The sequence below is a fragment of the Panthera leo genome, chromosome A1 (assembly GCF_018350215.1).
Source record: "Panthera leo isolate Ple1 chromosome A1, P.leo_Ple1_pat1.1, whole genome shotgun sequence".
In the NCBI taxonomy this organism is placed as follows: domain Eukaryota; kingdom Metazoa; phylum Chordata; class Mammalia; order Carnivora; family Felidae; genus Panthera; species Panthera leo.
This window is the reverse complement of record NC_056679.1, coordinates 122,089,284-122,112,568: the sequence shown is the minus strand read 5'-3', so window position 1 is coordinate 122,112,568 and position 23,285 is coordinate 122,089,284. Positions and strand designations below refer to the sequence as shown.

General features: G+C 40.4%; 1 protein-coding gene across 12 annotated transcripts in view; it reads left to right on the top strand.

Annotated features, from left to right (window-relative positions):
* Positions 1-23,285, top strand: part of PPP2R2B (protein phosphatase 2 regulatory subunit Bbeta) — a 314,800-nt gene that overhangs the window by 114,809 nt on the left and 176,706 nt on the right. The window contains exon 1 of one of the 12 annotated variants that reach the window (XM_042938608.1): positions 8,225-8,261. The exons of the other annotated variants lie outside the window; for them this stretch is intronic. Within the exon in view, the coding sequence (XP_042794542.1) occupies positions 8,240-8,261 (22 nt within the window). The 5' untranslated portion in view covers positions 8,225-8,239. Of the gene's footprint in view, positions 1-8,224; positions 8,262-23,285 lie in introns of those variants that run through there. 12 annotated transcript variants of the gene reach the window in all.

Genomic DNA, 23,285 nt, shown 5'->3' with positions numbered 1-23,285 from the left:
AGAAGGCTCAGTATACTCAGTATACTCAAAACCACTGCATAATTACATAGGCTGTGTAAATACCCAGGGGTTGTTAGCAGGCTAGCTTGTGGAAATGAAAAAATTAGCAGTAGTGGCATGGATTTTTTAAAAGCAATTACTTGATTTATGCAATGACCAGAATCTACAGATGGTGCTTGGTCAAGTTCTTGAGTGTCTTGGAAACCTTTGAAGCATGATTGTATTCACACTACAAATAATAGCCAGTAGGATGTACATGAAAGCCCTTTATTCTGTTGATTGCAGTGGAACAGTATTCGTTAATGTATGGGTCATGGTGCATCATGTCCGTGCTATGAGAACACAGCAGGGGTGTTGAGAGCTAACAAAGAATTCTGAGTTTTCACAAGAGCTGATTTCCAACTTCCACCTGAAAGGTAGGGTTCCTCTGGGATGAGGACGCAGGCTGGTGAAGGCAAACTGACCCCATTGCCAACAGTTCTGCATCAAGTCACTGTCTCTACTACAGAAGACCAGAGTAGACCTTGTCTGATGCAGTAAGTGCAAGTGAGTAGAATCAATGGCCTAAGTGAAAGCTTGGGCTTCCTGGCCAGGCTTAGAAGCTGAAAGACAAAGAATGGCTTTTCACAGCACCTTTTACCAACAGAGGTTTCCTAAAAATGACTTGATTAGTTTCATTTTCTACCCTTGTAGGACTTGTAGTTGGGACCACCCAGATGATACATTTGTTCACTGGTCCAGCAAATCTTTATGAAGCATCATTTATGGCCAGGGCCTTTGCTAGGCATTTGTTGGAGAAAAAGTGCGTTCCACAGGTTATCATTACCTTGATTTCAGGGATCTTGTGTTCATTGCTTCTGTTTTACCCAGGGCATTTGGCACAGTGTATTACACATAAGGAGCACTCCATGAAGGTAAATGGAAAGAAAAAAAAAGTACTCTGTCATTTGCAGCTACCAATGCAGTCAGATGTCAGGAAAGTAGCATTTGATCTCCTAATAACCTACACTTATCCATTAATATAAATTGCATTGTACACAGTGAGACCAGGTGGGTAACTTCAAGTTCTGCTTACTCCATTCTTTATGACTCTTATTTTCAATGGCTTGGCTACAGGACAGTTATATAGAGACTTGGAAGCATGGGAGCAGATCATTGGCTTGCACCCACTTCACCAGCACAGGTGGACGCATCATGAACATGTCCTGTGTATTTTTTTTTTCATTCCTTACTTCAGTAAGATGATGATGCTACTGGCTTTCTGAAATTCTCTCCAGATGTTAGATCACTGCATTACCGTGTTCATGTGGGTGTTATTATCCATCCGTGTACCATCATTTGAGTCAGTGGTTCTGCCACTGGATGAATGGCTGCAGTGGAAGGGGTGAAGCAGAGATGCCTGTCAGGCAGCTGAGTGTCATAGTGAATGCAAAGTGGAAAATGTAGGGATAGCCCGATTGCATGTTTATATAACCCCAATGAGCATGTGCATAGATAAAAACGATAGTCACTAATGATAGCAGAGTATGCATTGTGTGCTAGACACTATGCTAGTAATTTTATGTGTGTTATCCCACCCAGTTCTCTTAACAGTCCTCATAGATTGGATGCTTGCACTAGCCCCAGTTATACATGAAGAAACTGATAATATATTCATGGCCATGCAGCTAAGAGTTCATGATCTTAGCCACTACCCTGTATTGTGGTGTAAATGTTTAATATAACATGGTTAAAAGAATGAATTATTGATGGACAGTTGGTTGAATGAGAAGGAGGACTTATTTCTGCTTGCCCCCATATTTTCACTTGCACAAAAATGTGAAGGGGGTTGGGAAACAGAAATCACTGTTTGTTTTCTAGGTTCTGCTGCTTTATAAATTAGTCTAGTTCTATTTGGTAGCCTCCCAATCAAACCAATAAATTGGATGAGTCAGTGGTTCTTAAAAAAAATTCTGAAATTAAAATAAAACTACAGTGTATTAATATGGTGATTAGTCACATCACCAAAATAGAGACACTTTGTAAGGACTCTTTTCAAAACCTTGAGTAGAAACAGAAAACTATAGGATATGCAGGCATTTAGCAATGGTGTTTGGTATTGGAAGAAATCATTTGTGCAATTACCTGTAGATTCTAACCAAATTGGGAGCAAATATTAGCTATGTTTCTCATGGGTTTTTGGACTTACCCAACTGTTTGGTAAATTATTGGAGTTATGTGCATTTTTGAGAAGCTCTGTACTTGTCTGTTTGACAAGAGGTGAAAAGGAAATGGGCATTCACACCAATCCACTTAATTTATAGCTCTGCTTTGGCAGTGTTTTATAAAGAATAGATCCTCATTGCCTTAAGGTAAATGCTATTCCACTTTAATTGCAACTGTCATTGGGTGAAGATGTTGAACTAAGCCTGGGTCTCGGGTCTCCACTGACAAATGAGAGGCATAAATTTCTGACACATCTTATCTTTTTAATGAGTGTTTAGTAACAACCCACCATTTGCTGTGCAAAGTTCAGGCACTATTTCATTTAATAAGAATAAGTAAAGAATAATCAATTTTAGTTCAAGTATAAAATTTATTATTGGTTAATAAAGGAAGACTAAAGATTTTTGTGAAGAACATCAAACTGTTTTTCCAAGCTAAGCTATTTTTCTTCTGTCCCAGTCCCATCTGTGAGACTAAGATGAATTAAAGTCCAATTTTATTGATCTTTTGTGGACAGCTACAACCAGAGATGAGCCAAAGTAGATTTCCTATCATAGTGTTTCTCAAAAAGGTGTTCAAGGGCACCTGGGTGGCTCAGTCTGTTAAGTATTTGACTTCGGCTCAGATCATGATCTCGTGGTTTGTGAGTTCGAGCCCCACATCAGGCTCTGTGCTGACAGCTCAGAGCCTGGAGCTTGCTTTGGATTCTGTGTCTCTGTTTCTCTCTGCCCCTCCCCCACTCACACTCTGTCTCACTCTGTCTCTCAAAAGTGAATAAACATTAAAAAAAAAATAAAATGGTGTTCAGAATTCTTGAGACACTTGTCAGTACAAAATTCCCAAGCTCCATTCAGTATCTACTGAATCATGTGCACAGTGGTTACCTAGTAACCTGCATCTTTTAACGGGATCCCCCCAGTGAATCTGACTATGTATGAAGACCACTGAGCAAACTGGTCTTCCAGTGCCTGAGTTCGACTCTTGCCTTTATCTCAGCATTGTATTTGTAGCCCATTCTAGCTCTGGAGGCAGAAAACTCCATTCTTGGAGCTTAGTTGGCCACTCTTAGGTCCTACACGCTCTGTTTATTGCTAATTCTAACTATCTACCACCTAATTAAACACTTCCACTTGGGGACAGGTAGCAATATTGAGTAATATTTAAGAGCACAGACACTGGAGCTGGACCTCTCTGGTTTCTCTGGTTTAGCATGACTAAAGTGTTGATATACACAGGAGCATGTTTGTTCTTGGTCAGATTGCTGTGTGATCTTAACATCTTGAGACTTTGATTTCCTCAAAGGTAAAGTTACAATGGCCATAATAACTGACTTCATATGGTTATCTTGGGGATTAAATGAGTTGATTAAATTAATTGGTCCTTGGATCCTCTGTTCTTGTCATCTACAATTACTCCTTTTGTTATTTTGTCCAGTTTTCTGGCTTAAAATACTACCTAAATGCTGACAGCTCTCAAATTCATATCTTTAGTCCAGTCCTCTCCTGAACTCCAGATTTATATACCCACCTTCTTCAGAATCTCTACTTGGATGTTTAATAAAACATCTCAGACTTCATGTTTTCAGATTGAACTGATCATTTCCTGAACAAACCTATTCTACCTGCAGTGGTCCCTTGCTCAGGTGTTGGCAGTTTTCACCTTCTTCCTCAGGCCAAAAACCTTGGAGTCATTCTTGACTCACATTCCACACACAATACATCAGGAAATCCTATTGGCTCTATTTTTAAATTCTGTTCAAAATCCCATGCCTCTTCCTCACTTCCACAGCTACCATACTGATCCAAGCCACTATCATGCTTTGTTGCAACTGTCTCCTGCTTCTGCCCTTGACTTTGACACCCATATCTGTTCTCCATACAGTAGCCAGACTAATTCCTGTAGGAATTTAGGTAAAAATCTGTCACTCCTCTGTTCATCATTTTCCACAGACTCTCCATCTCACTCAGCATAAAAGGGTCCTTACGATGGCCTGGCAGGCTGTACATCAGTGGCCAGTCACTTTCCTCTCTGACCTCATTCCTGCTGCCTTCTCTGTCCTCAGCAGCCCACTTGCTTCTGCTTGTACTCACCAGACCTCAGGGCCTTAGTACTGGCTGTGTCTTTTGCATGGACTGCCCTTCTCCTAGATACCTGCATAACCAGTTTCCTTTAAACCTTTGACCGAGTGTTAACTTTCAATGGAGCCTTTACTAAATACCTATTTAAAACTGGAATCCTTTTCTGCCTTCGGCCCTTTTGACATGCTTTAACCCATTGTATTCTTATAGTAATCTAGTATACTATATACTTATTTAGCATTGTTTTTGTTTATTCAGTCAGTATCTCCTTTCAGTAGAATCTATGCTTCAAAAGGATATTTGTTCATTCCATTCATTGCTATACCCATAATGCTCTAACACAATATGTGTTAGAGCATATAGTAAGTGTTCAATGTGACATAGAGTAAGTGTTCAAATACTTGTTGAAGGGATGAATGCATGAACAATTTGGACTTAGCTTAGAACATGGTTTATTATTTCCCAAAGATTTCTGCCTTGGCTCTTAAACTAGTAAACATTTTTGTCATGCTGTTGGTCAGGAATATTTTGGTTACAAGGCTGTAAAATCCCATTAAAATTCTACTTAATCACAGACTTGGCACACGCAAATTAAAAGTTCAAAAGAGTGCTAACTTCAGGTAAGTCTTGACCCAGAGTTCAGCTGTGTCACCCTGGATAGATGGTCTCTCAGCTCCACTTTCGTTGTAGACCCAGCCGCTGTTTGCAGGCTCTTTGTTTGTGGTGGAAAGTTGACTGCTGTAATGCAGGGGTTTACATCTCCTTAAACCCTTAGGAAATATCTCCTAACCTCTCATTTGGTTTGGATTCCATGCCCAGCCCTAAATCTATTCCCTTTACTAAGATGGACCACCTGGCGGCTGTAAGCCAGGTAGACCCTAACTCTGATGTTGAGGGAAGGATGGGCAGTACCCGCATGACTTGAGGATGAGAAGGGGGAAATCCAGGGGACTTGTTTACAGAAGAATGGAAGAATGGTTGATGGGGAGACAGCTAATGGTCTGGTATAACAGTAATGAGTACATGCTTATTAAATTAAATATGATAGCATAAGGTTTGGGAATTCAAGCCAAAATAACATATGGAAGTACGGATGGATTTTTTTCATTCATTCAAGAAGTGGAATAGCATATGCAAAAGCACAGAGGTATGAAAATGTTTGACATGTTTGGAGAGCTGTGAGGAGTTGGTGTGAAGTGAGTGAAAGTAATATATTGAAATCTTCTCAGTGTAGCAGCAGAAGCCTGAACCTAACTCTCCTTGGTCCAAGTTGGAGAATTTTTTGGGCTTGGCCCAGGCACTGTGGATTGGGGAATGGAGTATGCCAGTTAGCTCTGGTCTTAAAGACACACACATGCACAGACCACATTGGACTGAGAAAAAGAAAAATTAAGATTGTCTTCATAGAAAAAAGGGAAATTGATGCTGAGAAGGTGTCAGAAGCAGGAAAAGATCTGTAAATCATCTCAGAATAGACCTATGGACCAAGGTAGATCAATATGATAGGGTCACAATTTTAAAGTTCTATGGCATTGAATGTGGTGACATTGTGAGATACAGTATGAGAATTGTAAAATTCCCAGCCTTTTTTTTGTTTTTACAAACACCATTCCAATTCCACTCATCAACTGTTGAGTTATATATGTGTCCTTCCAAGGGTCACAAGCAGAGAAGCAAGTCCAGCAGGGCAGGTGACCAGGCATAGTTGAGTCCTCTCGTTAAAGGTTGACTTTTCTTTATTTTCATCTTGAGATTTAAGGGATACTTTGAGTAGAGGAAAGAAAGCCTAAATGTTAATTAAATTATGATATTGATGGTAAATTTTGTCCTTGCTTCTCTGCTTGTAGATCTAATCAGGGAACTCAGGAGTAAAATTTTAAGATCTGATCCTTCTCCTAGAGTCCATTTTATTCAGCCCCTAAGACACCACTCCACATCCTTCTTTTTTTCACTGCCACATGGAATATGATATGGACAACCATAATAAAATACTCTACTCTTCTTGGCATCCCAGATTTTGGGGGAAGAAAATGTGGCTATCTGACAAGAGGGGATTGATGGCCAGAGAAGTGGGGAGCATGAAGATAGAACCCCAATGACTTTGTCCTTGAGAAGAACATTCAGGACTGCCTACAGCTCTCAGTGCAGGTGTGCTCGTGGGTGAAAATAGACATCAGGGTGTCTCTCCGTGCTTGTTCCAAGACTCCATCGTGTGCTCACTCCATTTTGTGCACATCTCTGTTGCCTTGCTGGCATAATTAAGCACTCCCAATGCCGCTGCCCCAGTTTCTAGTCCGTGGGTATGGAGAGCTGCCCTCACCCGTGCCAGCCCCCAGCATGTTCCCTTGTTAAATTATGCATATGCTAATGAAGTGTGAAAATCAGCCAAATAACAACTCTTTCTAATCATTTAAGGTCCCAAGAGCAAAGGAGCTTTTTTCCCCCTCTTCTCTTAATTTTGGGGTGGTTGTTATGATTTGCAAGCCAATCGGAAGCACAATTCTCTGGGCGTTTCTCCTCTCCCAGTTCCCTTCCACAGAAATGAGGCTAATTGGCATTCTCACTTCTACCTCAAGTGAGAAGAGTCTTCTGGAAAACCAGTGACCTACTGTGCCCTTTTCATTTGCATCTGGGGCTGGATAATCCATAGTTTTACATGCATACACAGAGCAGTCCCGAAGGGCAATTAACTAGACTAAATTATTTCCTGCCCCCTGGAGAGCCAGTGTTTGAGAACATCCCCCCAGAGATGGTGCATGCCAAGGCCCTTGTGTTGTGATTACATTTTACCTTTGCATTCCAGTCATCAGCTCTGAGTCTTTGCCAGTCCACCAGTTATCCTCACAGACCTAGTAATCTTCTCTGACTTCCTGATCTGGCCTGTGCCTGCCTCTCTGACCATCTTGTACACCCTCCACCCCATCACTTGCCTTGTGCTTACCATGGGTCTCTTGGATGCACCTCTTACCTCTTTTTGGAAAGCTTTATCCACACATCTTCATGTAGCTGGCTTCTTCCTGTCCTTCAGTCTCAGCTCAGTTGTGACTGTTGAGAGAGGGCAACCCTGACCACCTAGTTCATGTTGAATCCCATCCATCATCATTGTATGTCACCCCCTCTTTATTCCCTTCAGAGCCCCAATTACTGATACTATCCCATTCATTTTTACTGCCTCCTCATCCTTGAGGGCAGAGGTCTTTGTCCCCTTTGCTAACATATGAGTAGGGCCCAACACAGGCCTGGTACACAGGAAATATGCAATAGATGCCATTGTTTAAATCACTGGTGTTTTTAAAGTATCTGAACAGTTTCTCGTGTCTTGGAATGTTTTGTCTCTCTGGCCATTTTATCCAAGACTATTTATTCCTCCAAGGAAGGAAATTCATTTTATTCATATTTGTTTTCCATGTTGAACATGTATGTCACCTATGCTGTTACTACAGACTGTGTTCCTTGAGTCCCAAATCATTGATGATAGTGGGCATTTCACTGTCGGTTTTACAGAGAGACTCGGGGGGAGAGGTATGTCACACACCCCATCTCTTTTCTCTCTCCCGTGGCTTGCCATTTGCCCCTCAAGTTTCAGGTATATTCTCCCTCCTGTTCACTCACACATCCGCTCAGAAATCCTCTTTTCCCCCTCCTTTGTCCTAAGAAAATCAGCTGTTGCCCCAGATTCCACCCAAAACAGGAAAACAAAAGTCTCCTAGTGATCTCAACAGCAGCTACCTTTTGTTCCTCAAGCACGCTCCGTAGGGAACTGAGTTCATTCCAACATATTTGAATGAATAAATCACAGCATAGATGTTATCTTGGTCCCAACTGATCTGAGCCCTTCTTTCATTTTATTCATTTATTCAACAAATACTTATTAATGTTTGTGCCAGGTGCTGGGGATACAACAGTGAGCAAGATTGATTTCCTGATGCTAAGGTCTCTGGTAGAAACTCAGGAGGATGAATGAATACAGAGGTTTGGGTGAGTCTAAACCTCAAAGTAGAGAGGTTCACCTCTGCTGCTGCAAGAAATCTAATTGTAAACCAAAGGATCATATTTAAAGAATACACTTCAGCACAGATTTTAAAGTGCTTTTCCAAATTACCTAATGCTAAGATTGTAGATATCTCTGCCCAATCTCAACCTCCCTAGTTTGGAGAAAAATTACTCTTAACTTTTTTTTTTTTTTTTTTTTTTTTAGGTAGGGTGTGCTAAAGAAAAAATTAGGTTTGCTGGGGGTGGAAATTACCACCACCACTAAAATGTGAACAGAGGAAGTTGAAGCTGAACTGTATTTTTCAGAGCTTCACAAGAATTTTTTTTCTTGACACTACACACACACACACACACACACACACACACACACACACGCAGTGGAAGCCAGCATGTAGCTGAACTACACAAGGAAGCCAGAGGCAACTCTCAAGATGGTGCCACAGAGCCTGGAGGGGAGAGAGGGACAGATTCCCATCACCAGCTGGAAGAGCAGGCTTCTTCCAAATGTGCTCAGTTATAGCATTGCCTCCTGGAGCAGAGACTGGAAAAAGAGTTTGCTCCTCTACTTCCTGCTACAGTGACTAGAGAGAGAAAGAGATTGAGCAATTGGGTCAGAGATGTTTTTTGTTACTACAGCAGCATGATCACACCTGTCAGGGTTTGAGCTTAAAGAAAAAGGCAAGGGTTGAAAACTGCTGTCATAGGAGCTGACCTCTGCCTCTAGGTGGCTTATATTTGTCCAATAAAGAGTTGGCTCAGTGTTTAAATATTTTTTTAATGAGTTGCTAACACTTAAGCACCACAAAGTTTAAAGTTTTTATAATTTATTTTGAGAGAGAGAGAGAGAGAGAGCAGAGGAAGAACAGAGAGAGAGGGAGAGGGAGAGGGAGAGAGAGAGAGAGAGAGAGAGAATTCCAAGAAGGCTCTGCACTGTCAGAGCAGATCCCATGAACCATGAGACCTGAGCCAAAGTTAAGAGTTGGACGCTTAATTGAGTGAGCCACCCAGGTGCCCCTAAAAATATCTTTTCAAAATGGACACCTGGCTGGGTCAGTCGGTAGAGCATGCTACTGTTGATCTCGGGACTGTGGGTTCAAGCACCACATTGAGTATAGAGATTACTTTTTTAAAAACTAAAATCTTCAAAAAAGAAAATTTTAGTAGTCCTATAGTTTTATTGCCTTCCAGAGTCTTTTCTTTTTCTCCAAAGACTAATCTGTGGTAAAAAGGAACTTGCTAGGTCATATCATACTCAAATGTGTCTTTCCTTTTTCCTCCGCCATTCTGGGGTGTTGTGGGAAGAGACAGGGGAAAATGAAACCGAATCATACCTGTCCAGATGATACCAAGAATAATTAAGATGGGTAAAGGAGTAAAACAGGTGATTAGAGAAAAAGCACACATGCACAGTAAAGGGTTATAAACTGAGAGCTCCGAGAAAGCAGAGGGCAATATAAATATCTTCAATTGCCTGTAAGTAACCCGGCCCCCCAAGAACAGCACTTTGGTGGTGATTATCAGTAGCTCCCCAGGTGGATGGAGTGCTGTGGCAGCCAGGAGTTTCCAGAAATGGCTAGGAGTTTGTTATCAGGATGTGGGATAAACAGGAAGGTGCCAACTTCATAATTGGTACCGGGCTGACTATCTCAGGGAGCACTTAACTTGACAACCTGTGTGAACCACAATCATGCATTTAATGTTTACTGAAGCGTGTGCCACAGAAAAGTGGAGAGTCGGTGAATGGGGCTGGGGGCTGTTCTAGAGTTATTGTAAAGCTCAAACACGATCCTGGTGAGGGGGCTCTTCTCAAAAGTACTCTACGCAGTGGTGGGCGAGCTTTGTTTTCTGTTTGCCGCTCTTTGGCATCGTAACCAATCATGACTTTTACAAGTTGATTCTCCATCCCCTTTTATTCATTTCTGAATTTGCTTCTAACTTAGGTATATCCAATCCTAAAATTTCATGATTCTGACTTGTCAGTATGTCTAAGACCTAACTCATGGGGAAATTGGCATTGTGTAGTTAAGGAGGTAGAACCTTCTTTTGTGGGATGTAGATACCTAATTTTATAGAAAAATGAACAGTGTTTTAATATCTATTTGGCAGTCATTCTTATTAAGAGCAAAGATCTAGGAGAAAATAAATTGTGTTAATATATTTATCAATCAGATCTAGCACTTAATAGTAAATTAAAGACCAACATATAGTTAAATTATATATATTTGGAATTCCAATTCTGAATTGATGTTATTTCTGATTTGCCATTACCAGGAATTAGGATATTTACTAAAGATGCAAATAGGATAAATGAGACTGTAGTGGAGAAAGTGTTCCAAGGAGTGTTGTCTTGAATCAATTTTCTGCCAGAGCTCCTAGTGCTAATATGTTTCTTAATTAAGATAGGTCTAAAGCAGGGTGCCTGGGTGGCTCAGTCAGTTAAGCGTCCGACTTCGGCTCAGGTCATGATCTCACAGTCCGTGAGTTTGAGCTCCGCATCGGGCTCTGTGCTGACAGCTCGGAGCCTGAAGCCTGCTTCAGACTCTGTGTCTCCCTCTCTCTCTGCCCCTCCCCTGTTCATGCTCCATCTCTCTCTGTCTCAAAAATAAACATTAAAAAAAAATAAACAATATATAGGTCTGAAGAATTTTCATTCATGGCAGTTTTTCAGGGTGATAGGGAAACATCCTTGACATAAAAGTAATGACTACATATCTTATATGGATCCATCAAAATTCATTTTATTAGGAGACTGAGACTGTACTTACATTTTAGTTTTAGTTACTGAGATGGCATGTGGAATGACTGATAGATGATAGATAGATTGATCGATCAATCGATCTTGACTGAGAAAACCTTTGCACATATTTTCTTAATACAAATGAAAGTGGAAGTTGGATGCAATTTGGGGAGATTAGACTGAAACATTGCATTCTCTTATTTTTGTTTAAAGAAAGAAGGGACAAAGCCTGTTGTTCTCGACGTACAATGCTTTGAGGTATTCCCATCAGTCTTTGAACACTGCAGAACATCTTCTTCCACTATGGGCCACATTCTATAGGTCCAGGAATTATTTGCCAATGGCACACAAGCAGACCCATACAGAAAGATGCACTCACAAACCCCTGTGTTATTTCTCCCTGATATTCTCTTGATGTGATGAGTTACTAAAGTGGCTCACTAAGGCAGAAACACAGTGTCTTGGTCCCTCTATCCCCCAAAGAGATCATGCCAAATTTTCCCCAAGCCCTGAGAGGGAATTGATGTTTAGTGGTTAAAGTCCTTGGTCCCGAGAGACTTCGTTTCCTGTTCATAGAAAATCATCACCCCTGCTTTCACAGAGCCTGTGATGTTTCAGTCCAGCTGATAACACACTGCAGCCAGAGTCATAAATTAAACCTGGGGATGAGACTGTGACCATGTGTGCATCTGTAATAGAAAGAGATCACAAATAGCCATTAAATATTCTTCTAGCACATGGCTCTCTGTAGCTGTATAATACGCTACTCTATAAACATCCTTTAATTTACTCAACCTGGCTTCTATCCTTAGGTACTTGGTTGTTTCCAGTTTTTCCATATCTTAACCTTCACTGTACCTACATAGTTTTGCCTATCAGGGAGAAATTTCCTAAAAGCTGAATTAGGATCAGAACATGTGACAGGAGTTTATTTTTATTTTTTTAATATTTATTTTTCAGAGAGAGAGGGAGAGACCGAGCGTGAGGGGGAGAGGGGCAGAAAGAGAGGGAGCCACACAATCCTAAGCAGGCCCCAGGCTCTGAGCGGTCAGCACAGAGCCCAGTGTGGGGTTCAAACTCACGAGCCGTGAGATCATGACCTGAGCTGAAGTCGAACACCTAACTGAGCAACCGAAGCATGCCCATGTGACAGCAGTTTTAAGGAATTTTTTCTATTTGGATATATTTTCCTATGACACTGTTATATTCACATTTCTATCCACCCTCCCCCTTTTCTGTTGTCTCTTTATCTCTTTCTTCCCCTTTTTCTTTCCCATCTTCCCTCCTCCCACCAGGCATCTGCACGCGGGCGTGCATGCACACACACACACACACACCCTGACTGTCCTCAGTTAGGTCAGGCATTTGATGTGGGGAAATAACCAAGGGTTGTTCAAGCATAGGTTGGAAAACAATGAATCAACTCTATAAAAAAACAATAGACAAGAAGGAAAACACCTATTGAGGTGTTTGGTTTGGAGGCTCTCAAGCCTTTTGGTACAGTGTGATTTGTGTAATGCATGAAAGAATTGGAGGAGTAATTGGCAGGTCAGGCTAAAATATTAATTGCTACAAGCCACCCCTGTGGACTTTGTAACATGACTATAAGTTGATGAGAGATCATGGCTATGCCACAGGGCTAAGAGCTACTTTAATGGAAACTTCTGGATCCTGAGCTTCCTGGATTAATGTTGAAACTGAGATATTCAGGGTTTATAGAATAGTATGTTTATTTTGATTTGAAGTAATAGCATTAAGACCATCAGTAGCTATAAGAGAGTTCTGCTTCTATTATGACATTGGATGGTGAAGAATCGACAATGATCCAAAATTCACTTCATTCACAGCATTTTACTTCATCCTTTAGTTGAACCTCAGTTAGATTTGATCTGGCTCAAATGAATTGTTTTCATGAAGCCTCATATTAAGGCAGCATTGATTGTGTGAAACATTATGGTAGATTGAAAGGTAAACTCATTTTTCCCTTGTTAATAATTAAACAATAGACTTTTCGTCTGAAACTTTTGTCTCGTGTTTTAATTCACATCTCTATGTCCTTCTTTCAGGAAAAATGTCTTGCCTGGGTATTATATAGAGCCAGACATTCAGATAAATTTTAAATGCTTGCCTGAACATCACTTTTCCAAATATCCAGATGTTGGCGTTCACGCAGACTAAATATCCAGGTGGTCAAGTGACTGCACACATTTGGAAAGCTGGCATCACATAGGCAACTGTAATTCCCAGGCTCTCTTCTTATGCATGTAACTCAGTAGACACACTTTCACATCTGTTCCTTATGGGAAGCAGAGAGAGAGAAAGGCCAAATAACGTGATGAATAAGAGCAGAGTTTCAGGCTTAGGCCTGGATCAACATACTGCCACTGCCTTTACTAGCTGTGTGATTTGAGGACAGGTTTAGTTTGTGTGTCTGTTTTAGTTTCCTCATTTGTAACATGGGAGAGTACTATATACATCATGGTGGCGTTGGGTGTGGGAGTGAAGTAATGGTGTATGAGGAGGTTTGCCCAGTCCAGAGCAAGTCATAAGTTCTGTGAGTAGTGTGAACTACACTGACTGTCGCCATCAGCTGGGACGTGGATGAGAAGTGGAAGGAAGGTGTCCTGCTTGGGCACTGAGGACTCTGTCCTCACAAAGCCCTTGTTACTCCTATCCTTCCTTGCCACTCACCCAACATAAGTGATGCCTTAACCATGGACAGTGAGATGAGATGTACATGATGGAGTAAATAAATGAATGAGTAGGGCGAACACCAGTGTTATACCACTGCGTTCTCTAGATGTATTTGAGAGAGCTTCTGAGAGAGAAAGAGTTTTAATGGCCCAGCAATCGGGAAAGAATGCCTAACTGTAGAGAATGCTAACACTAAAGGCATAGTGACTAATTCTCTTTCTTTCAAGCATTCATCAGGCCTTTTAGATTCTTTTCTGGCCAGGCACTAGAGCAAAGCTTGGGGTGTTTGAAGGAAATGAGGAGTCATCTAGTAGCAGCATAGGAGCGGGAGAGGAAGATGCCAAAGATAAGGGTAGAATACATCGTACTTAGAGTTGGGGTTTTATCTTGGCAAATTGAAGCACTTACTTTTGCTAGTGGACAGTCAGCCTGTAGAGTCTGCACCACTGCTTTTGCTGCAGCCTCCTTTCCACCCCTGGTTCCTTAGGGTTTGGGCATCGGCAGTCAGCAAACATTGGCTCTTCATTTTAGGAAGGTAGAGATGATCATTTTTGGTTGATCTTGTTGTTATTTTTCTGATTACATAAATATTGTCCATATTTTCAGTAATTCAAAATATGAAATATCCCCCAATCAATTCAGTGACCCATTCATTGACCAGGTATTTATTAAACATGTACTATTTTCCAGGTTTTGTACTCTAGGTGCTGATCTCAAAGATAATGAAAACTTTGTTTCCTCCACAGCTCTATGAAATGTTGACGTAATAGGACCAAAATAAATTGTGGTTCTGTAGTAAAGGAATAAGTGTTTTACTGCAGGAGAGAAAATCTCCCATAACCTCACTTTTTGCAATTACGTGTTTCTAAAGAGCAATTACATTGAGCCACTCTATGGAATACATAAAAACTACCTGTTTTTTAAAAAGCAAAAACAAAAGTTGCCTAATTGAGTGTCCAGGCTCTCCAATTCTAACAAAACCCAAACATACTGGTAGCAGACTTCACCTTCATCCCCAGCTTTGTCCATAATGCGCGTTATTAATCCAGGAAATTACCCTATCTGTTCCAGGCACTGGACTGCACGGAGGGAGGGAGGCCCACACCTGCCTTATGCAGAGCCTGTGACGTTTCCAGCAGTAGCATCTGAAAATCTTTGTATCGGTCTAGCTGATTATGCAATGCCACTTGAGCCATAAACTGAACGTGGGGATGAGACTATGACCAAGGGTGCATCTGTAATGTTTATGAGCTCTAAGGTCATTGCAGGAAACAGCAAGGAACATAGTTGTAATAGACTGTTGGCCTCTAAGGAAATTATTAATTAAATTTTATCTTCTCCCCGGCATGCTTCAGTGCCACCACTGTGAGTCTTTAGACCTGGGGAAGGTACGGCTCGGTAATAACCGGGCTTATCTTTGGACTGGCAATCATTTCGTATGCTCCTTTGTCTGACACCAATCATGAACTGCAGCGTGGGATGTCAAGGTTTCTGCAAATGCCAATAGCATGCCTCACACGCCTCACTGTATATCAGGCCCAGGGTTCAGAGCTCATGATAGGAAACCCAAGAGTCAACAGTGAGCACAATAATCCATTTTCTGGAAACGACGGGTGGGCACGGTCCCCTTGCCAGCACCCCGCCCTGTCAGTTTCCAGTGGTAACTCCAAAAGAGCTACAATCACCTTCAAAAGACCAAAGGAAGAGAGGCTCAAGTGTCACTGTGTTGACACCATGTAGGTGGAATGCTATTTTTGAGTCTCTGACTTGAGGTGCGGACTTGGAAAATCAGAGCTGAAATGTCATTCCCAGCTACTTTCTTTGAGAGATTTCCCAGATGGATCGGCTCAGCCCACGAATCAAATGGCATTTTTGTTGTTGTTCATAACTGCTTGCTGTGTCAGCCAGCTGTGTTCATCCTGCCTCACACTGGATCCCTCACATTAAATGTTTTCTGATCAGCTGGCAGCCATGCTGAGGACCCACCAAGCAGATTGGAGTCTACCTCTGTTTTTCCATAGATGGGAGGCCTTGCTCCACTAATGGGGATTTAAGCATCTTCATTTGAGGCAAGACAGCAGGTAGAGAATATAAGGCACAGATGTATTTGATTAGATGCTGAGTTTTCCAAATCGGTGCTTAAACATGCCTCCCCTGGCCCCACTTTGTATTTGGATGCCTCAGTCATTTGCCCCTGCTTTTACAAGTTTGAGCCACTCACCCATCTCTAGGAAGTCTTCTTTGTTACAGAAAACTCCTGGTAAAGTCTGAGAGGAGTGAACAAGTAACTCGGGAGATCTTGGTTGAATGCCTGAAAGGGATGATGCTGTATGCCTTTAGAAAGACCAGGAATGAATAAGACACAGTCTGTAGGAGGAAGAAATGAAGAAGTGACAATACTGACAATAGCCTTGCCTCCTGGTACACTGCATGTTTGAGGTCAGCAGCCTGTCTGGAAATCACATTCCCATCTTCATCACAGCCTTCCTGATCATGCCACACCCCTGGATATTCTCCTTGGAAACCCTTTAGTGTAGATGTTTAGGGTTAGGAGAGCTTTCTTTGCTTTATTACAATTTCTTAGAGGAATCTGATTCATTCTGTAATTAAGACTATTTTAAGGTAATCTGGTTTATAAACCCTGATCAACTCTAGGGTCATTTCAGGCAGGGGATTGATAGCAAAATATTTTCGGTGGAGACGTCACCAGACCAGGGTAGTAAATTGTCATCAGGAATGCTGGAGCCTGTAGGTTTGCCACTGCCTGAGGAAGAAAGACATAATTTAACCTTGGCAATGTTTTTGGTTGTGTACAACTCTCATAGAAGCTTAGACTCTTGCAAATGGAAGGTATTTTGAACCCTTACTTGGTCCAACACCCTGCCATTTTTATAAATTCCTTCCAATGTTTTCTTGCTGAGTGATCATCCAATTTTTCATGAATGTCCTCACTGCTGGCAAGTTTCATCCCTCATAGCATTGGAGGAGTGTATTCAATTTTTTAAACATTTATGTACCTTTATTATTAGATTAGGAAGAACTGAAGAAGTCAATTTAATCAATTAAATTTTACCTATTAGTCAAAAATATACGTAAATTCGAACATGTAAAAATCCCTTTTTGTTTTCTAGATTATGCGTAGAAAAACTGTGACTGTAACAGCATAGTACTATTACTAATTTCAGCAATGATGCTTGTAGATTCTTTTTTTTAATGTTTGTTTATTTTTGAGAGAGAAAGAGCACGAGTGGGAGAGGAGCAAAGAGAGAGGAAGACACAGAATTCAAAGCAGGCTCCAAGCTCTGAGTTGTCAGCACAGAGCCCAATGCAGGACTCAAACTCATGAACTGTGAGATCATGACCTGAGCCGCAATCAAGAGTCAGATGCTCAGCTGACTAAGCCATCCAGGAGCCCCTGTAGATTCTTTATTTCCTTTTTTGTGGTAAAATATATATAATGTAGAATACACAAAATTAGCCATTTTAGCCATTTTTAAGTGTACAATTCTGTGACATTAATTAGCTTCACATTGTTGTGCAGCTATTTCAACCATTTCCAGAAATTTTCAGCATCCCAAACCCACTGTCCCTATACACATTAAGTGATAATTTGCTATTTCTCCCTCCACCTAATTTCTCATAACTTCTGATATATTTTCTGTCTCTATGAATTGACCTAGTTATTTCATAAAAGTGGAATCATCTAACAGTTGTCCTTTTGTGTGTATCTTTTCTTTATGTTATGGAGTCTTGGAACCTTTATCAAAGACCTGTTGATCATATATGAATGAAGTTAGCTTTGGGCTCTCTCTTCTGTTCCATTGATCTCTGTGTCTGTTTTTATGCCAGTATCACACTATTTAATTATGATAGCTTTGTAATATCTTTTGAATCAGTAAGTGTTATGCCTCCAGCTTTGTTCTTTTTTCTTAAGATTTCCTTGGCTGTTCTGGACCTTTTGTGGTTTTGTATGAATTTTAGGATTGTTTTTTTCTATTTTTGTAAATGCCACTGGGATTTTGATGAAGACAGCATTGACTCTGTGTGTTGATTTTGGTATCTTGTCAGTTTGCTGAATTCATTTATTCTGTAACAGCTTCTTGTGTGAATTCTTTAGGTTTTTTTTGTTTTTGTTTTTGTTTTTGTTTTAGATAAAAGATTATGTGGTCTCTGGATAGAGGTAGCTTTGCTTCTTCCTTTCTGATTTGGATGACTTGCCTTTCCTTTTCTTGCCTGATCACTCTGGCTTGGACTTCTAGTACTGTTTTGAATAGAACTGGTGAGCAAGCACCTTTGTCTTGTTCCTGATCTTAAAAGAAAAGACTTGAGTTTTTCACCATTGAGTGTGGTTCTAGCTGGTAGTTTTGCATAACATATGAACAGTCCATATGAATTTTAGAATAAGTTTTCTAAATTTATACCCAAAAAATGCCATTGGGATTTTGATAGATATTGCATTGACTTTGTGTATCACTCCAGACACAAATACCACCATGTAGTGCTATCATCATAATAATATTGTCTTCCTAACCATGAACACTGAATATTTCCCTTTTTTTTTTTTTTTGGCTTTTAATCTCTTTCAGCCATTTTTGTTGTTTTCAGTGTACAAGTCTTGAACCTCTTGGTTAATTTTATTTCTCAATATTTTTACTCTTAGCTTTTTAATGCTATTGTAAATGGAATTATTTTCTTAATTTTCTTTTTGGATTGCTCATTGCTAGCATATAGGAATACATCTATTTTTGTGAGTTGGTTTTGTATTCTGTAACTTCGCTGAATACATTTATTAGCTATACCATGTATTTTTCTGGAATTCTTTAGGTTTTTTTTTTATTTTTTTTAACATTTATTCATTTTTGAAAGGCAGAGAGAGACAGAGCATGGACAGGGGAGGGGCAGAGAGAGAGGGAGACACAGAATAGGAAGCAGGCTCCAGGCTCCGAGCTGTCAGCACAGAGCCCGACGTGGGGCTTGAATCCACAAACTTAGATCTTGACCTGAGCCGAAGTCGGACACCCAAACGACTGAGCCACCCAGGTGCCCTTAGGGTTTTTTTTAGATATAAGATCATGTCATATAAGGGTAGAGGTAGTTTTACTTCTTTCTTTCCAATTTGGATGGCTTTTATTTCTTGTTCTTGTCTAATTGCTCTGACTAGAACTTTGCTGTGTCAAATAGTAGTGGAACAGACTTATTTGTCTTGTTCCTGATCTTAGGGAAAAAGCTTTCAGTCTTTTACCATTGAGTATAATATAGTTACAAATTTTTCATATATGATCTTTATCCTGTTGGGGAGGTGTTTTATTTTCTGTTTATTGAAAAATTTATTGAAAAATTTTCTCAATTGAAGGTGTTAGATTGTGTTAAATGCTTTTTCTGTATTCATTGAGATGATTGATCATCTGGTTTTTTCATCCCTGTATTAATGTGGTGTATTCTATTGATAAGTTTTTAGTTGATATGTTTTTAGTTATTGAATCACGATTGAAATCCTACAATCAATCTACTTCGTTGGGATTAATAATCTTTGAATATGTTCCTGAATTTGATTTTCTAATATATTTTTGGGCATTTTTATGTAAATATTTATAAGGAATATTGGTTTGTAATTTTTTTAGTGTTTACTTATTTTGAGAGAGAACAGGGGAGGGCCATAGACAGAAGGAAAGAATCTCAAGCAGGCTCCTCACTGTCAGCACAGAGCCTGACCTAACACAGGACTCAATCTCACAAACTGTAATATAATCTGATCCAAAATCAAGAGTCACATACTTAGCTGACTGAGCCACCCAGGTGCCCCATGTGGTGTCTTTGGCTTTGTTATTACAGTAATGCTGCCCTTATATAAAGAGTAAAGAAGTGTTCCCTCCTCTTCAACTTTTTTGAAAAAGTTTGAGAAGGGCTAATATATTGACTCCTGTTTAAATGTTGGGAGGAGTGCCTGGGTAGTGCAGTCCATTAGGCATCCAACTCTTGATCTTGGCTCAGGTCATGATATCACAGTTTGTGAGTCTGAGCCCCCCCATCAGGCTCTGCGCTGATGGCCCAGGGCCTGCTTGGAGTTGTGTCTCTCCTTCTCTCTGCCCCTCCCCAGTTTCCACACGCTCTCTCTTTCTCTCTTTCTCTCTCTCAAAGTTAATTAATTAATTAATTAATTTTTAAAAATGTTCGGTAGAACTCACCAGTGATTTTGTCTGGCTCTTCTTTCAGAGGTTTTATAGTTCCTAATTCAATCTCCTTATTTGTTACAGATCTATTCAGATTTTCTGTTTCTTCTTGAGTCAATTTTGTAATTCATGTGTTCCTCAGAATTTGTCCAGCTCTCCAGGCAATCCAGTTTGTTGTGTACATTTGTTCATAGTATTCTCTTAAGTCCTTCTTATTCCTCTGGAGTTGATACTAATGTTAGTTCATTCACTTTTTGTATCTGCCTTCATTAGGAAGTTTTTCCTTGATTTTATGATAATCTGAATCTGAGAAGCTTTTTGCTATCTGGTCCTGGATCTCAGACTGTACTGTTTTAAATTCCTTTTAGGATAAAAAGGTACTGCTGGTAGCAGTAATGGCTACTATTTAGCAAATGCTATCTACCTGCCAGGTGCTGTGGATGAAATAGTTTACCAATATCCTGTCTCTTAACTCTTCTATCAGGTTTCAGAAAAACTGAAACACAAAGTAGTTTTCACTCACCAAGTTGGAGCAGAGACCCCAGAGGATTAAAAAATGAGATTTCATCTTGCTTAGGATTAATCCAGTGCTTGAGTCCACAGGAAGTACCAAACCTACAAGATGTCCATTTTCTCTCCTGTATGCCAATTAGTACTAAGATATTTTCTTCCTCTTGTGGCTGACATGAGCCATTACCACATACTGCTCCAGGGGTGCCTTGGGGCCAGAAAAGGGGGAACATGGAAGGATGATGTATTTAAAGGAAGAGATGGTCAGTGGAGCTAGGCTGTCCCTGTGTCCTAGAAAGACACAGTATCTGGGTATTTCACATTTTAAAAAAATCTCACAGCAATGAAGATTGGCTCCTGTGAATAAGATACTTTGGACAAAGCTGGATCAGTGGAAGACAGTCTTCCCTAAAATAGTTTAGTTGCTTTGTTTTATATATACAGAACAGAACTTAGAAGATACCACCCAACACAGAAGCAAGCAGTAAGGAAGGTAAAAGAAGGGAGGAACTTCACTTATCTGTGGGTTCTGTCATTCAGTCCACTCACTGTGTATTCTTTCAGACGTTTTTATAGGGAAGCCAGAGTGCGTGTGCTGATACAAGGAAGAATGTGCCCTGCTTGCCCCAGTCAACCAAACTAAAGAGGAGTTAGAGAAGTGAGACCATTCCCACGGCTGTAATACAGTCTGAATCCTGTAAACTGCAGTCTGAAAGAAGAGCATGGAGCTTAGCTCTGCTTTGTGCAGACCTTTTGAAAAGATGAAATGACAAGTTAAAAGAGAAAAGACGCCACCTTCCTAGAATTATATCAGACTTATTAATCATGGTAGGTCCAAAAGGAGTTCCTAGAATTCTAACGGTGGTGCACAGAATGGTCATTCCCCATAATCCATCGTGTTTTCCAAGTTGCTCTCCATCAGCTGGATAATACTGTTTAATCCTTATGCTGATTTAAAATTCCATCAGAGGGAAGTAATGTGTTTCTGTTCTGGAGGTTCGCTATGGTAAATGCATTACTGGATTAACTTTATCTTCACTATTTCAGGGGTCTTTTAGGTGCTGACACAATTTTGAAATAAAACAAAACAAAAACTCTTCTATTTGAAAATGCATTTTCCACCTCAGAACTCATTTGTGGTGTTCATTGAGTGGTATCTGACATCTGAAAAGCTGAAATCTTGTCCTTTAGAGGCAGAGGGCCTTAGCAGTCAAAGGACTGAACAATCCAAACCTTCAAATGGTCTGGGATCAGTCTAGTTTCAGGCCCAAATGAGGCTTTCACCCTTATCCCTTATTCTTTTGTGTATTAAAATAATTTTCTGATGGAGTGAGATGGGTTGTTCTTAAATTTTTGTTGCCACAGAAGCTATTAACCAAAAGAAATCTCACTGTGTGTCTAAATAAATAAAATAGATGACAGTACTGGTGGAGGAGGGAGGAGAACTGCCTTCCCCTTCTTCCCTAACAGTGGCCCCTGAGAGGTTCTGCAGAGCAGGTCTTTGGTTCCTTTATTGGAATGCATTCCTCTCAAATGAATTCAAATGCATAAACACGTTCCCATTAAAAAGAGTTCAAGTAACACAGAAGAATATAAATTTTTTTAATATTTATTTATTTTTGAGAGGGAGAGAGAAAGAGAGACAGAGTGCAGGCAGGGGAGGGGCAGAGAGAGAGGGAGAGAAAGAATCCAAAGCAGGCTTCTAGGCTCTGAACTGTCAACCCAGAGCCTGATGCAGGGCTCAAACCCACGAACCATGAGATCATGACCTGAGCCAAAGCTGGACACTTAACCAACTGAGCCACCCAGGTGCCCCAACACAGAAGAATATAGACCAAGAAGTTAATATCCCTCCTTTTACCTCCACTCTGCTCTTGAGAGGTCATCATTATGGATCTTCTCTCTATATTTAGAAATAAATATCTTTATATTACTAATTGATAGTTTTAAAATTTGTAAGTATATATTCGATATGCATTTAGCTTCATAGGGCAAGGGTTTTTGTGAATGTTGTCAATTAGTTTACCCCCAGTGTCTGGAAGAGAGCCTGACAAATAAACTATTAGTAAATGTTGGTTCGATTAGGGGCTGAGTTACCCTGCAACTTGCTTTTTGTATTCAGCAATAGGTCTCTGTCATCCTTCCAGGTCAATACACAGAGAGCCATCTTATCTTTTTTAATGATTGTATTGTATTTTGTAGTGTGGATGCTAACATAACTCCTTTCCTATGGAATAATTTCCTATGGAGTAATTGTTTCCAGTTGGCTACTATCATAAGCAATTCTACAGTGAATGTCCATATAAATGACTCTTAGTGTATTATTTGTGTATAAATGACTCAAGGGCTTTCGTAGGGTAGATTCCTTGAAGTAGGATTTCTGGCTTAGAGGTTATACACATTCTGAGTTCATGTAGGTAAGTCTTTGGATTTCTCCTTTTTCTGGCAAGTGGGAACAGAATTTAGCTTAGGAGTTCTTATGGGTCTGAATATGGATTATACCTCCTCCACCTCCATTCCAGTGGCCAGAACGTGGTCACATGGCCTCTCTTAACTGCATGGGAGATTGGGATATATTGACAGGCTGTGTATCCAAGAAAAATGGCAAAATGGTTTGGTGTGTTTCTACCATGTCTGCCACAGCAAGGGAAGCTGAAGTATGTTTCTGCCTAATCATGTGCACGCTAAAACTTGATTCCTGTTGGGACATCTGGGTGGCTCAGTTAACTGTCTGACTCCTGATTTAGACTTAGGTAATGATCTGACAGTCATGAGATGGAGCTCCATGCTGGGGCATGGACCCTGCTTAAGATTCTGTCTCTCCTTCTCTCTCGGCCCCTCCCCCGCTTGCTCATGCTGTCTCTCTCCAAGCAAACAAACAAACAAACAAACAAAGAA